Source organism: Impatiens glandulifera, chromosome 5 (genome assembly GCF_907164915.1).
Source record: "Impatiens glandulifera chromosome 5, dImpGla2.1, whole genome shotgun sequence".
Classification (NCBI taxonomy): Eukaryota; Viridiplantae; Streptophyta; class Magnoliopsida; order Ericales; family Balsaminaceae; genus Impatiens; species Impatiens glandulifera.
Window position 1 is genome coordinate 52,288,746 of NC_061866.1, and position 16,618 is coordinate 52,305,363.

Below are 16,618 nucleotides of genomic sequence, written 5' to 3' on the forward strand. Positions count from 1 at the left end.
AATATTAATATAAGTTCAACTTTTTAACTAACTAATCTATATAGGTGTTGAGTAAATTGATACTTGGGTCGGATTGTGGGTTGACCCACCCATAAACTTAAAACGGTTAAAAATAAAAAAAAATATATTATCCGTAATTTTTTTCCATGATTTTTATATTAATACTCGTGCAAATGCACGGAAAAAATGCTAGTTGTATTAATTTTGTATAATAAATTGTATGATATGATAGAAGAAAGTGAGAGTGATATGAAGTGGACGGCAGATCATTCATTGCTAGTCCTTTGGTAGGTTTTTGTATATTAATAGTTATATTTTATTTTTTTTAAATATGTCCATAGTTATATTTATTTATATTATTAATTCCTCTTAAAAACATATATGTTAAGACCATAAAACCATACAAATCAGATACATGTTTAGAATATAATATTATTGATAATTGAATATCTTTTTAAGAAAATATCACGAAAACACATTTTTTAAGAGTATTTGTATCAGACTTTATTATTAAAAAAATATTTAAAAAGTAATTAATTAACCCAAGTGCATGTCTGAATCAGACCGTCTGATTGGACACATGAATTAATTTTTGTAGTTTAATTTAAATAAACGATTGAAATTGAGAGACTGAAAAAATAATTAACAAATGAGGAGGGTAGAGGGTAGAGGGTAGAGGGTAGAGGGTAGAGGGTAGAGGGTAGAGGGTAGAGGGTAGAGGGTAGAGGGTAGAGGGTAGAGGGTAGAGGGTAGAGGGTATGATGATTTCACTTTTGTGTATACGTTTCATGAGTGAAATACAGACATTGTCTGTATAGGTAGTATCGAAATAATTATCCTTAGGTTAGTTCGATGCTACCTATACAGGCAGTGTCTGCATCCATTAAGGCACCGCCACCTGTACAAAAAGAAAAAAAGATCAACAAATAAGGAGGGTGATGCTTCTCTTTTGTGTATATGTGTCATTTTATAAGTAAAATACAAGCACCGCCTCTATAGGTAACATCGAAATAATCATCCTTAGGTTAGTTCGATGCTACTCATACCAGCATTGTTTGTATCCATTAAGGCACCGCCACCTGTACAAATAGAAAAAAAAACTAGAGTCATTATGAGTGGAATGCCTGTATAGATAGCATCGAAATAACCTTCTCCTTATTCTTCTTCCTTTTTTTTCATTCAATAACCAATAATCAATAACGTCATGCTACATCATCCTCTTTCTCTTCCCCAATTTCTCTTCTTTTATTCTTCTATTTAATTTATTTTATAAATTAATAAGCTTTTGAGGTAAGGTGCTTCGCATCCCAATAGACAATTACTGTTTATAATAAGTGTTATATTTAATTTATTTATTTAAAAATATACCACAAAAATCTATTTTATAAATTAAAAGCAAATATTGAACTGACTATCAACTCACATATAAAATATATTTTTTTTTAATTAAATTTATTTTTCCTAGGAAAATAATACAAACTTTACATGATGAGCCCTTCAATCAATATTTTTTTAAAAATAAAACTTAAATTTGTAAATATTATAAACAACACATTTTTAATTACGTCTAAATTATAATAACTCTTAAAAAGAAGCTTTGGAAATACTTTGGTGTAAATTAAACGAGTTGCTTATGAGTTAAATCTTAACTCGGTAAAAAATTCGTTGATTTTGTTTATTAATCTTAACTAGCCAAACTTGTTGAGAAGCTTGAAAATTAAAACGAGTAAGGTTAGAAGATTTTAATTTTCGACTTGACTTGTTTTTAAAAACATGTGAAGCCGCATGGTTTTACTTCTAGGTTGTAAATGAATTCTACCAAACATATATATCTATATCATCTAAGAAATATAATATCACAATTATAATTATTTTTAAAACATTTTCAGATTAAAAATATTATTTTGAAAATTTTGTAAATGAATCTGGAAAAATATTTTTTTACAACTTTTTCTAGCAAACATAATGGATTGATTTTGATTTTTGATAAAATAAAATTTTCTTTGATAATAAATATAGCTCACTCTGTTTCCAATCCTTTATTGTTGCTACATACACCAAGTTTGGTTTTCCATTCAAAATCAAATTCCTCTATTATCGAGCTGAATCCAAAATAAACGCATCAAATTATAAGTTGGCGAGTCATCTCACTTGCAACTTTTATTCCAACTCCATGAAATAAATATTTCCTTGGATCGTCTTAAAAACTGGTAACATATTTTGTCTTCTGAATCTCCTCCAACTCAGACAGACTCGAAGAAACCCGAGCGCTTCAATTTAGAAGGTGGCAGCATATTCAGGTGCTGGCAAGAAAGGAAATGGAGCAGCCGATGCATATGCTACAGGTGGCCGTGATTGAGAACTATGCTTTGGTTTTCTTAAACGGTTGATGTCAATTTCCTCTACCAGTTCTTTTGAAGAAGACGAGAGTTGTGCATCCAATAACTGCTCGTCAGAACAAATGCGGTGGGCAAGAAGACCTGACATGAATACAGGAAGATACAGAAGGCTGCCATGAAACATCCTTCTAGCATTTTCAGTTGTGCGGTTTTTGTAAAATGAAAGAGCTGTTCCTGTTATGGCTAGGGCGAGCAGAGTTGATTCGAGACAAAACCATCCGGATGTAATGCCCCCTGTAGATTTTCACTTCATGAGAATGAAACAATATTTTAAGAAAATGGAAAGATAGTAGAGATCATTGAGAAAATTTTACTCACAATCATAGGCAAAATACCCCAGTGGCAATAGATATAAACAATTCCTCAAAGCCACTAATGCTGTTCGTCGGCCAGATGGATCATAAAAAGAGAACATTTTGAATCTGAAAGTAAAAAAAAAAAAAAAAAAAACTGACTTGTGCTTCACCATAATTTACTAATCAGTTTAATGCGAATGAATAACTGGTTCGTCTCTGTTCTCATCTAGCGGTTAAGCCAACTATTCTCCTCAACGACCCTATTTCGTCCCTAATTCCTACCTTAATTCTCGACATCAGACAATGGAGAATGGGCAGAAAATGGAAGACAGGAAAAGAAGAAGACTATTCTGGGTTTGGAGGGGAGCAACTTATACTTAAGATAGACAGTTTGGAACCAAAATTTGAGAAATGTAACCAATATATATATGAAACATCAAGAGACGTACCCTCCAGCAGCATAATCATCGCGACACAAGTATGCTAAGGCCATGAAATGAGGTATTTGCCAAAAATAGAGGGCAGCAGGGAGAACAAAAGCATTGAGAGTAACTTCGCCAGAAGCTGCAGCCCACCTAAAAACGCCCAAGAACAATAAGGCACAAAAGTATAGAATTATAATAGATTGACCGACCCCACAGCTAATTCATTCTGTAAAGCTGTCCAGTAAGAGATTCTTGCCAAAAAATAGAACTGCCTCAAAAGAACATAATCAGAAAATTACAAATTTCTCTATTAACCTATGACAATAATTCCTTGTAGAGATGTTTTTCTTTTCATTGCTTTGAATACAACAACATCCAATCTTTTGATTGTTCAATATGAAAGACGTGTGTACAATGAAGCATGCTGAATTACTTCGATAAAAATAAAAGAAATGGAGTCATTTCATGGATGTATTAATATAAACACAAAGAATGAAGTATATATTTGCTTTGAAGTGCAGCTGTTTAGGATAATTTGCCGATTAAAATTAATGATGTATATTTTTGCTTTTGGAAATGAGAACTTAGCATGTTCAGCATCTTATTTAAAAAAATTGTAAATCCTTTTCATTATTAATACAAGGTGTTTTCTTTTTTGCAAGAAATAAAAATAAAAATACAAATACAAAGAATGATTCTTTCACAATTTGTGTTCTTGTGAAAGGAAGTGACTTTTTCATAACTCTGGTAAAACTTACCCAAGAAGAGGTGGGATAGCACCAACAACAGCTCCAACCCATGTATTTATTGGATGAATTTGCTTCAAAGGAGTGTAAACAAAAGCATATAGAAACAGATTTGAAGCTGCCAGACTAGCTGTCAATGCATTGGCCTGCAACCTTGTATGGAAGTTACAATATAAAATTTCCATAATGCTAGTGAAGTGAAGAGGAATGCTTGTCAAAAACTAACTTCAAAACAGTGAAACAAATTAATCACCTGGATAGCTAACAAAGCTGTGCCAGCTGTGCCCACACCACATGCCCAGGTGGCTGCATGAGGTATACTGACACGCCCTGATGGCAGTGGTCTTCGACTTGTCCTCTTCATTTTGGCATCATTTTTTACCTCAAACACCTAGAAACACAAACAAGAAAGACATCAACGATGAAACAATATGGATGTAAATAACTAAATGACAGAGAATACTGAGGGATTGATAGGTGGCTCGATTTACTTGCCAGACACATTTTCATTATATATTAGCATACTTCATGCTAATCATGTTAACTTTGATTCATAGTAGAATATGGAAGGAGAGTCCGAATAATTTCACCAACTGGGCATTGTTCAAAGAATGAGGATTAATTCAGATCAGATGTTATCCATGACGCACATAGTTAGAAATGTAGCTGATCAACTGAAAATCTATGATGTATATCTTTTGCTTTTGGAAATGAGAACAGAATATATTTGGCGTCTCATTTAAATTCTATAGATCTTTTTCATTATTAATATAAGGGTTTTTCCTTTTTGCAAAAAAAAGAAAGCATATTGCATGCTAGTCATATCCATTTTTATGATCTTTTCAAAACTATTGGCATACTGCATGCTAATCATATCCATTTTTATGGATCTCAACCTGATTGAGCAGTTTATGATCTTCCCTAATCACAACAGCAGACACCAAGGCAATCCACTTCTCATATATTGCCCTGATTTCCAGAAACAACCAACTCAGATCCACCACGCTCTGATGGTACTTCATACTCTAGGTTGGTTTGGGCACTCCCGATATATTTTTTTTTAGACCAACGTTTTTTTTGCACAGCATCCCACCGTCACGACCCCAAACTTCAATCAATGTGCATTCATTGGAAATTGAACTGGAGCTCTCGACCCCTTAAGTTCAAGATTCTTACCACTTAGCTACCCTGGGTATGTTGGGGCGCTTCAGTATTTAACACTTACTCGCACGAACATTGTTTTTTTCGTCAATGAGCCTATTTGAAAACATACATTTCTTTGGTTTATATCTGAGGATAACTGTGATCTATAACATTAGATTGTTTCTAAATACAAGGAAGGTGATTCTATGCTAGAAACAATCATTCGTAAACATGACACATTTCCAAAGAGGCCAAATAAGTTATGTAGTTTATGCATTTCCCTGATGTAGATCACTAGTGTTTACCCTATCTCAAATTCACTTCATTTGAGGTGTGTTCTTCACTAGCTCTACTCCTTTCTGACACTAATGCTTCACTGATAGTGATTTGACTGGCCATCTAGATTACAGACGTTTCGTGAATGGTTTTACTTCTTTCTTGGAAAAGTACTTTATCTTAAATTTCACTGAAAAAAGTCTTTTGGCACAATGGTTTTACTGTTTATTCTTGTCTCTTAGGTTTCAAAGAAACAATCCACTATTGATTAATCTTCCAATTGGAGTGAATATAAGGTCATCTATGTAATTGCTAAGCTTACTTGGCTCTCTTCTTTAGTCACTAAGCTTGGTTTTTTCTACTCAGCACCCAACCTTGCTCTAAGTGGCTAATCCTATCTTCCAAGCTAGAAAAAAAGCATAATGGAGCTTGACTATCATTTTATCTACAACGGGCCTTGTTTGATAAAGGGTTATTTGGATTTAAACCTTATACCATCATTAATCAAATCATAAACCAAAATATCAAACTACTCTTTATTCATTATACATTTTAAATATTAAATACAAAGAATATTTAGTCTTTTAACCCAAATAATCTACCTTATTCTTATACTACTGTACACTATATATACATGACTTACCTCAATGTGAAATTTACACAATTTTTTCCTCATTTCAACCAATTCTATAATATATTCGATTTTGAACTTAGTAATTGTGAAAGTGAAAGGGACGGAAATTGAGTTGAGCATGCTGGTAAAAATATGTACAGGACAAAGACCTGAGTATGTATATTTTAAGAGCGTGATAAGTCATGCTAGAAGGAAAACTCCAAACATCAATTAAAACATGTAAGCTCTTTAAAAATTAATAAAGAAAATTTGACAACTTTGAAACAGTTCAAACCTGATTTAAGGAGTTAGCAGATGCTGCGACCATCATAGTTCCAGCACATGTGGAACAGAGACCAAAATAATCAATGGCACTGCCACTACCAAGAATATATCCAGTTCCAGAGGTAGCAACAACTAGCATACTGCAAAAGATACATATGACAGATACTTAATGCACCACATCCAATAGAAAGGAATCATATGTAATGGTTCTAGAGAAGGATTAAGCATTCCATCATTATGAGGAGGAAGAAGCATGAAATATATAGAAATGAGAGCTTAAAGAATTGCAAAAATCCAAAAAAGCTCGTTGCTAAAGATACTACTTGTAAAATGTCAAGAGAATGCTAATGAACATTTAGACATTATATTGACCAGAATAATGTACAGTCATTGAAGCAAAATGACCCAAGCTGTTTCCACCTTAATTTCATTTCCCTCTAGTTTCCATTGCAATTTCCACAAATAAAAAAATTGGCAATATATTCTAGAAATGGTTCTATCTCTTAGCATCATATACTAGTACCCAAACAGAGTAAGGTCTGTCATAGCATAAATGGTTGTTTGGAAATGAACTCAAGCCCCTAACTTTTCCTCTCCATTCACTGTATTCAATACAACACAATAGATTGGCGGAACAATTCTCCACCCTATACAAACATTAAGACCATTTCCTGATAAACCTAGGAAGGAAATAACAAAAGAAAAAACTGGTTCTTTTTTCAGGATAAATTGAGATGAGCTAGTGGAAAATCCCAATTAGTGTCTAAAACTACCTAAAACCATCCATTGGAAAGCATCCTAAACTTATTCACCAAAATGTTTCAACATGTAAAAAACACAGAAAACACAATAATCTCGAAATTTCTCACCTAAGTCTGGCCTTGGACAACTCATAATAGCACCTTCCATAAAACCGAGCGAAATTCGCCGCACTTCTGAGTCCAGAAACCGACGCTTCCGACGCAGAGGAAGCATGTATGATGCCCGCAGCGGAAGAAGCGAACTTTGGAGTTCCAACGCCGTTGATCTTCGGAATTTCTATCAACCGACCTGAAGATATAGGCTTTGCAGTGGAGGTGGCCGAGTAAAACTCAGGGCGAGTGACCGATCCAGCGATTCCGACGCCATAGTTGAAAGAAGAAAGGCCAGAGAAGACGAAAGTGGATTTGGGATTAGGATTCGATAAGGGCGAGAAGGCAAGCCTGAGAGAAAAGTTACGCGAATTTCTCCACATCTCCGAGAACAGCAAGCCGAAGCGACATATGAGATCGGAGCAGACGAGATTGGTGAATCAACGAACAAGATGAGACGCCGCCGCCGTTGACAACTTACTTTATTCAGATTTTTATTAAAAATATAAATAATAATAATTAATTAATTAATAATAGAGCAAATTAGGGTTCATAGAAAAGAAATTATAATAATTTATTTTGTTCGGAATTTTATTTAGTTATTTATTATTTCAATATATATATTTTGTAGATACTAGATAGAACTTGGGAAGTAATTTTTTTTCTTAACATTTTATTATTATTTTATATATAAATAATTTAATAATTAATATTTTTAAATAAACTTATACATTATAGTTTTAGTAGTTGATTTTTTTTTTTCAATTATAGATGTCTACTACAAGTTTATTAAATATTTAAATTAATTAATAGTTTTTTATGTATTTTTTTATCTTATTCATTTATATGAATTGATTATTAATTAATTTTAAAAAATATTATAGAGTTGATAGTAATTTATATGAATAAACATGGTTTTAAAAAACTCTACTAATTCTTTCATTTATTTAAAATAAAATATATTCATATAATGTATAAGCAAGTTCTCATAAAATAATAAAATAATGTAGTATCATTTGATTCTAAACATAAAACAATTTAATTTATAAAATGATTTTAACTAATAGTATAATTTTTGAACTTAAACTTATAAATACAAATATAACATTTTAACCAATTAACTAATAAAATTTTATATTTAAAATTAAAAAAAATGATAAACTTGAGACATTGCATTTATATTATTTTTTAATTATTTTTTTTAACGGTGGAGGATATAACTTTTTTAAAACATAAATTATGTTTTATTTATATCATTATACTTTAATTAATATATACCATGAACTAAAGTTAAATTCTCACATTTGTATAACATAGTTATAAAAGTATAAATTAATATGAATAACATGTTCTTACTACACAAATTAATATATTACATAAAAAATATATACATATATAAAATTATCAATTGAATTAAATATCATGTTAAAGTATTTATATTTGACATTCAAAATTAATGTTCAAATCTCAACTAATCACTATTGACAATCATTTTAAAGTATGTTGTGAGAACAGATTTGACAGAATTATATGTATTAAAAATATTTAAATTGAGTAGTATAATGATGTTACTGGTGAAAAAATATATTTTGAAATTTGATTTTTTGGATAGGGACATTGGATAAATATATATTTTTTATATTTGAAAAATAGTTTTATTTTAAACCAAATTTATTTTAAAATACTATAAATAATTTCCAATGTTTATGTTTAATTGTAATAATTTTCAGTGCGTTGACTAATATTAAAAAATGAAAACTTAGAAATGTAAGAATTTATTGCTACTTATATAAAATATCCTTTTATTCACTTTAAGTAATCTTTATTCTTTCTTACCCAAGAAAACAACTTTTCTTATTCCAACATCAAATAAATAATTGATAGACTTATATTATACCTATACCACTTAAATTGATTAATTATAAAATAATTGAAGAATTTTATATTCTATACAGAAGATATTGCTTTTATTTATTTATTTCTTTCTTTAGCAGAGTTGATTATTTTGGTATGATTTTTCTAGCCGTCCGGTCCAAGTAGGTTATCATCGATTCCATAAATCTTTCGCATAAGGAGAGAAAAGGGGAGAAGATAGAGCTAGATCGCTGAATCATCGTTGAAGTCAGACCCCAATTCGTATAATAATTTCCACCATCCACACAAGAAAGATAAAGTGCCCGCTTTACGCCTCAACGTTCAGTTCAAACAACGCCCGCTTCTTTTTGGTATCTCTCCAGATCTTAGATCTCTAGATTTCATCTTGTTTGGATTTGGGTTTTTGCTGCTTTAATTCGCTTTATTGTACTTCAGTTTTTGTTTTTATTATTCACTCTGTTTTGTATTTCTCATCTATTTATCTATCTTTCTCTTTGTAATGAAATTCATCATCTTTATCGTAAAGTCAAGTTGGGGATGTCAAATCTTCTACATGGGTAATTGTAAATAGCATGCCTTTTAAGCTTTGTAGTCAATGAACAAATGAATCATTCAATTCTTGGAAGGCTAGTGATTGGTGGGTAGCTTCCAAAAAGATTCATAAAGACAAGATGAATGGCTTAATAATAAAGTTTCAGGTTTGGATGATTATCATCTTTTGAAAGTCTAGGAGATTAGTTGATCTTTGGTTATAAGCTAGTTCAGTGTTGCTATTTGACCCTCTTTCCTTATGCTGGGTGGGATTTTCTTGTACTATGTTATCTGATTTTTCAGAAAGCACAATAAGAACTCATGGATGTTAGAGGCTTAATACTTATGCCTCATTGATTGATTGAAGGATTAGGAGCTCTTCCTTTTATATTAGGAATATGATTGATCACATATTTTTGGTTCGAAAAGTATTACTCTAGATTGGGCGGTTTGATGGGATTAGTTTGTCATGAGCAGCTTGCATTTGCCTTTTTAATCTACTGCTTGTAGTTGTTCTTCATCATTAGTGGATTGTTGAACTTAGAAATAAAACAGCTGATTTGTATTTCGTTTTAAGTAGAAGCCTATAAATTTACAAATACGAATATGGAGGTATGGATAAAGAAATTTGAGATATTTATGCAGGTAATTTATTTGTATCTTCTCTTGAAGTGTCTTCTCAATCTCCTGAATTTATTTATATCAGTATTGTAGCTAACGTTATGTCTGAATATTTTCATCATGATGTTTGTGTTGTGCTAACAATTAAAGCATTATGAATGTCGACTTAGCTTGTAGTACTACTAAAACCAACATATCCTTATGATCTTTCTATTGAATCGATTGTTGTGGCATAGGGGAGGTGTCTTCTAAACTTGTTAAAATTTCTCAATGTTCTTTAATGCTGTTGGGTATTGGATATGGAATGTTGAGTGTGAATGTTTTCAGTTTCTTTCTCAAATAATTAGTCTTGTTTAACCTATGATGAAGGCTTGAGTTATGAGAAGATTTTTTTTTCTTTTTCCACATGATTTCATTTTAGCGATACAATTTGTATACTTGTAAGGAATATTCAGTTTCTTTCCTTAATCATGAAGAGATAAAATAACAAGGAATAAAATAAAGTTTGTAAGTTTAGTTTAGAAAATAGTACTGGGAGAATGTTTTGTCTATTATTTTAATAAATTGTACATAATTACTATTCCATATTTCCTTATATTATCACACAATTCATCAAAAGTAATTTTAATAGGCTCTTTGTAATTCCTTATATGTCAATGATTTGTTTGTGAGAAGGAATATAAGAGAGTTTACATATCCTCTTAGAACATTTTCTGAAATCAAGTATTTATCATTTTCTAAGTGTTTGGTCCTGTTGTGATGAACATGCTTTTTGGCAATACCGATGGCTGCCTTATTGTCTTACATAAATTTGACAAATTTCTAAGTGAATCTTAAACCTGATTGTCACCACTAATTGTTTCTTACTTATCCAGGTGACTAAAACCCCAGACATGTGTAGATATATAGTACCTCCACTCCAATCTGCATTAGTGAATACTTTGATTCTCCGATCCTCCTTAAAAACAATCTTTTGCCTAGAGTATTTTTGAGCTAACTTAATATTCTTCAGACTGTTGTGATACCATATAGATAGAAAACAATATTTATGAATTGTACAGAGTTGCACTTCCAGATATATATATTTCAAATCATTTTGTTAGGATTAGGTTTTTGTTAGATTGTGAGAAGATAAAAGAAGGAATAGGGCAAACTTGAAGTTTAGCTTTCATCTTACATGCATGTCAGCATGTTGTGAAGCCATAACATTTGAATTCGGTTTCTTTGTCATCTTATACCTTAAGTTTCTTTTCCTTCCGGTTTTTGGGTTTTCTGATGTGTCTTTGTTACAATCATGTTTTGCAAGTCTACTGGATTTTTTTTAACCATAGTTTATTCTCAGGAGTACGCTAACACGCCCCACTTCAATTTAAGGCGTTCTTAGTGGGAATCAAATCTGAGACCTTTGTTATATTAGGCAAGACTCTTTCCACTTGAGTATCTTTTTGACTGTTTCCATTTCTTTTTCTCAAGTTCACTTGAAATATGTTAATCTCATCTCATAGTAATTGTTTCTCACATTCAAATTAAATCACTTGCATATAAATGTATCAAGCTGCACTACCCCTTATTGTTCAACTGTTTTGGAAGGAGTTCTACATGTTTCTTGAGTTGCACAGAGGAGATTGATAATTATTGGCCTGAAAATAAAATGCATATTAATAACAAATTAGACGAGGAATGTGTATAATGAATTTTTTCCACATTTTCCAATATTTGCAGGATTATAACCCAAGTATAATGGAGCACAAATCTGAAAAAGAGGTTTCTGATGATGCTACTAGGGAATCACTTATTGCCATCTCCTATCGTCTTCCTGAGAATCAACCTCCAGGTAATGATCCAAACAAAAAGACCCTATCTGAAACTGCGAAAGGGGATGGAAAAGAGGCATATCGAAAGGAGCTGATATCTATATCCTATCCAGAGTCATCACCTAACAAGGAAATCCAACCGACGGATTAACTAACCTTGCTTGGTCTATAGACTTAATAGTGTGCAATAAAATAAAATGTGAGCTATGAAAATTATATTTATAAATGTCCAGCCAACATCACAATATGAATATATATTTATTTCTACCTTCTTCTATGTTGAAGATACTAAATAAGTCTTAAACTTGTTCTTATGAGTTAAATTGTTGGGTTTAGCTAATGATATTTAAAACTCCTGAAAACTGAAAAGATGTATGCTTTGTCAGAGGCCATCTTTAGATATGGAAAACCAGATATGCATCATCATGTTGTCTTATTGTGGATATCTTATTCAAATATTCTCCTTTTAAAGAAAAAAAACAGTTTATATCTTGATTCTACTTCCACTAGCTTATAGATAGATAGAAAAAGAGAGCAACTGGATTAATCAGATCAGGCTGGCAATGGCATGAATGCTTTTTTTCTGTCTCTTTTTTGTCTTTAGGGTTTGGTTGAAGATTGAACCTGTGGGCAAATAAAGTTAGGGTTTTTTTTTTAACCTTTCCTGCCGGCATGCATGTCAAGTACATGCTTATCCAAGTTTTTTTTATCTTTAGATCTAGATATGTTTGGTTTCACATATCCATGGCCCCGGTAATAACAGTTGTTTGTCATGAAAATATCTATATATATAAATATATATATTATTATTATTATTATTATTTATAAGACCACATTTCTTGCACGACTACAAAACCTCACCACAATTCTTCTTTGGAAATTCATTCTATGGTTAGAAGAATGTAATGAATTCTGACCTGAATAAATATGATGTACATACAAAAAGAAAGGTCTAAAATAGAATGAAGAAAAAGTAAAATATAATTAGTTTTTTATTTATTTATAAAAATTAGGAAGCAATTAGAAATAAAATGGTCTTAAAAAAATTAGTATGGAACATTTAGAAACATGTTTTTATTTGTCTAATACCTTTCAGACAAAATCAGATGAAATTAATTATGTTTGATATGAACTTTGAATAGACAATTTATGTTATTTATGTTTTCTCTATTTTAAATTGATTGCGACAGATTTAACTTAAAAGTAACTATCCCTATAAACATAAAAAAATAAATGTAAATGCTATTTATTTAAGTAGATCGATCATTATTATTATTACGTTTAGTATTAATGATGAATGCACGAGCATTCCACTCACTTGAGAGTTGGATTTGCACTAAAGTAAAAAGGTAGGCTAATTTGTGAATTGTGAGTTTGTGACTCAATAATTACTCATATACAATGATAATCTTCTCTATTTTTTATTATTATAATTTATTGGTTTAAGAATTATTATTATCACTTTAAAGTAGATCTATACTCTCTTATTAATACACAAATAATGTAGGCTGTTTGGAAACTAAATTATGGTTAATCCAATTTTTTATTTTTTTAATGGTTGAATATATGATGCTAGCATTACTTCTTATTCGTGACATTTGGTCTATTATAAACCACTATTGTCATTTGATGAATTTTGAGAAATGATAAAGAGAATGAATTTGAAAGAGAAAAAAAAAAAATGATATTTACTGAAAAAATTAAAAAATATTTTTTTTAAAGAGGTCTATAAATATTAAAAATAAAAATACATCATTTAAGTAGAACGACAAATCATGACAAAAATAAGAAAAAATAGTACTTAATAAATTATCGAGCTCGTAAATTTTCGAGAAAACGATTAAACTCCCCGACAGACTTTACTGATTTTTCTGAACGAATCTCAGAAATTATTAAAATAATAGTATTATGAATGATACGCATCGGACAACTACGATCAATGAAAATTCGATGATTTCTTTCCAACCAGATAGTCCGACAAAAAATAATTGTGATGGTAACCTAAATATGTAGGTCTATCATATCAATCACATCAATACAAACTTCTTAACAACTATCTAAAGACTCGAGCATCACCCAATGAATCTCAGTAATACTCCATAAAAGACTCCAAATACTAATCATCTATCGACAATGCAAAAGTAAATGAGTTTCTGATTCAACCTCTTCTTGACACATACGACAACGACTATCCATAATATAACATTTTTTATGCCCATATCATCTGGTAGAATTCCACCATGAATAATGCTACATCCAAAGAACGAGATATTGGATGAAATTTTTGACTGTTAATGTTTTTTCCAACAAAAATTATATATATGTAATCATTTTAGCGAACAACTTGTAGAAATGCCCCACATGGAAATTATTCGTATCTTGTCAAAGCATAATGTCTTGTTCAGACGGTGACACTTGTTTGCGTCCTACCAAAAGTAAAACTCTATTATATTTAATCTTCTTCTATATCTAATTCAGCTAGCGAAACCACTAGACCGAAGATCAAACATGTCCTTAAATGTAGCATTTCTATAATAATGGAAGCAAACTCATGATACGTCGTACCTAGACTTTTGACACTACACTGAATGTCATCCCAAAATCTAATCAAATAACCATCCCCACAATGAATCTAGATTGCTCACGAAAACTTTTCCATATAGAATAAATTCCTCTCTAAATGTTACACCCCGCTGAATAATTAGACATTTTGTTGAACCAACCAAATTAATCATTACCATACTTACATCTAATTATCGATGCCCAAAGATTATTTAGCTCCATTGCAAATCTACTACACCATTTTGATAGAAGAGATTTATTAAAATAAATAAGATCTCGAATATCTAGACCTCCTTTCTCTTTAAAACATTTAACCTTATCTCAACTAACCAGATGACAAATTGACGAGTTAGAAAATCCACATAGATTTTTACACATTATTCTCTCCATTTTCACCGCCACACTCTTGGAGAGAATGAATAACAACATCATATATGTGAGCATAAATGATAACACACTCTTAATGATGATTAGTCGACCCCCTTTCAAAATTATTTTACTTTTCCATCTAGACAATTTACTTTCTATTTTAGTGATAATCGGGTCCCAAGAGACCTTGGATCGTCATTTAGCACATAATGACATATCAAGATATGTTGATGGAAGATCATTAATTCTGAACCCAACGCATTTGCCAACCTTATTTTTCTTCTATTCGAAACATAATTTGAAAAAAATATGTCTGACATATTAAGATTAACTCGAAGACCGAAACATGCACCGAATAACCATAAAATATTTCGAAGGTGTTTAAAATTCCTTTAAGTAGCCAGCGTGTCATCAACGGAAATCAAATGTAATATAGCAAAATAATATCTTCTTGACTCACAACTCACTCCACGGATGAGTGCCGAGTTTTCTGCAAAATTATCATTTCTTAGAGAGCTTCCATAATAATGACAAACAAAAAATGAGAGTGGATCACCATATCTCATGATCCCTCTAGAGCTCTTGAAAAATTCTTGAGAACTTACATTAACAATAACATAAAACTTAACCGTTCGAGAAAAAAAAATTAATCCAACCAATCCTTACGCAAAATCTAATCCAAAATTAACTCGATGACCGGAACAAATCTCTCTTCTTTCTCTTTTCACATTTTTTCCATTTTCCAACTAGTAGCATGATGTCATGTCATTTCATATCCTATCCCCCCACCCCCACCCCCAAAATGAAAAAAAATATTGAATAGTCTACAATTCTTTGATAATAAGGTAGTACTAATACCTTATGTGGGTATGTCGGCACATATTAAAGGTTTTGTTTTTGAGTCTTGAATTGATGGAAACAGTCATTAACAAGAACATGGTACCATGCATATCCCTACTTTTGTGTGATGAGTCATTTGGACTTAAAAAAATATAAAGTTTTGTTTTGCAAAAATCTAATGTCTTAAAAGCTTTCTCCTTTTAAACATTTGTACATTATGGAGGGGTTAAAGTTTTTTTTGTTATTTTCACTTTCATTCTTATCAATTCCCCATTTGTTACCTCTCCTTTGAATAAGATCTTGCTCTTACATTTGACAAGCCATTTTTCGATATTGATCTGATAATAGTCAAAAGAAAAAAACAAGATAGATATGAGATTGAAAAGCAAAAGAAAGATATAGAAAATATGGGCTGCTGCTGCCAAATTGATTGATATGAATGTAGTGAAAGACAGCCTTGCAGCCTCTCTTCCTTTTATGGGCAAAAGACAGCCACACCATCAAGGCAGTATTTCATTAATTAGTGTTTGCATGGGCAATAAAAGGCTATCACATTTCATTGTGGGCTATAATATTATTGCCATTTCAAATCACAAGCAGTCACAAAATGATATGACAAAAATCAAGGATTTGAACTTCAAATAAACTGGCTCCTCTGTTCTTACTTTAAGGAACATTTATTATGGTCAATATCAAATGTTGGGTAAAGGATGTGATTTATATAGGATTTGCATACAAAGACCTTTTTTTTTTACCATATCTATATCATTCAATAATACATTTAATTTGTAGTCTAACTGGTTGGATCATTTTTATTTGGTTTGGGAGGTAGCAAAATGTATTCATACATTCAAGATAAAATAATGGAGAAAAAAATCAATCAAAACTCAACAAGTAATTAAGAATATTATAATTTTGTATTAATTATGAGAAAATAAAAACTAAAATCTTTTCAATTTTTTAAGATATCTT

At 31.0% G+C, this 16,618-nt stretch overlaps 1 protein-coding gene across 1 annotated transcript; it reads right to left on the bottom strand.

Annotated features, from left to right (window-relative positions):
• Positions 1-1,989: 1,989 nt before the first annotated feature.
• LOC124939807 (protoheme IX farnesyltransferase, mitochondrial) lies at positions 1,990-7,498 on the bottom strand. Its single transcript, XM_047480255.1, has 7 exons — positions 7,053-7,498; positions 6,194-6,323; positions 4,120-4,257; positions 3,879-4,012; positions 3,145-3,270; positions 2,718-2,821; positions 1,990-2,633 (listed from the first exon to the last, which is right to left on the bottom strand). Exons 1-7 carry the CDS (start codon positions 7,415-7,417, stop codon positions 2,278-2,280), a joined length of 1,353 nt encoding a protein of 450 aa, XP_047336211.1. The 5' UTR covers positions 7,418-7,498; the 3' UTR covers positions 1,990-2,277.
• Between the last annotated feature and the right edge of the window lie 9,120 nt (positions 7,499-16,618).

Bases quoted from the DNA above. Each gene is read 5' to 3' on its own strand.
- LOC124939807 (XM_047480255.1), bottom strand. From the start codon at position 7,417: ATGTGGAGAAATTCGCGTAACTTTTCTCTCAGGCTTGCCTTCTCGCCC. The intron at 4,258-6,193 runs GTTTGAACTGTT...TTGTGTTTCTAG, and splicing joins CTGCTAACTCCTTAAATCAG to GTGTTTGAGGTAAAAAATGA. The intron at 3,271-3,878 runs GTAAGTTTTACC...GGGCGTTTTTAG, and splicing joins GCTATCCCACCTCTTCTTGG to GTGGGCTGCAGCTTCTGGCG.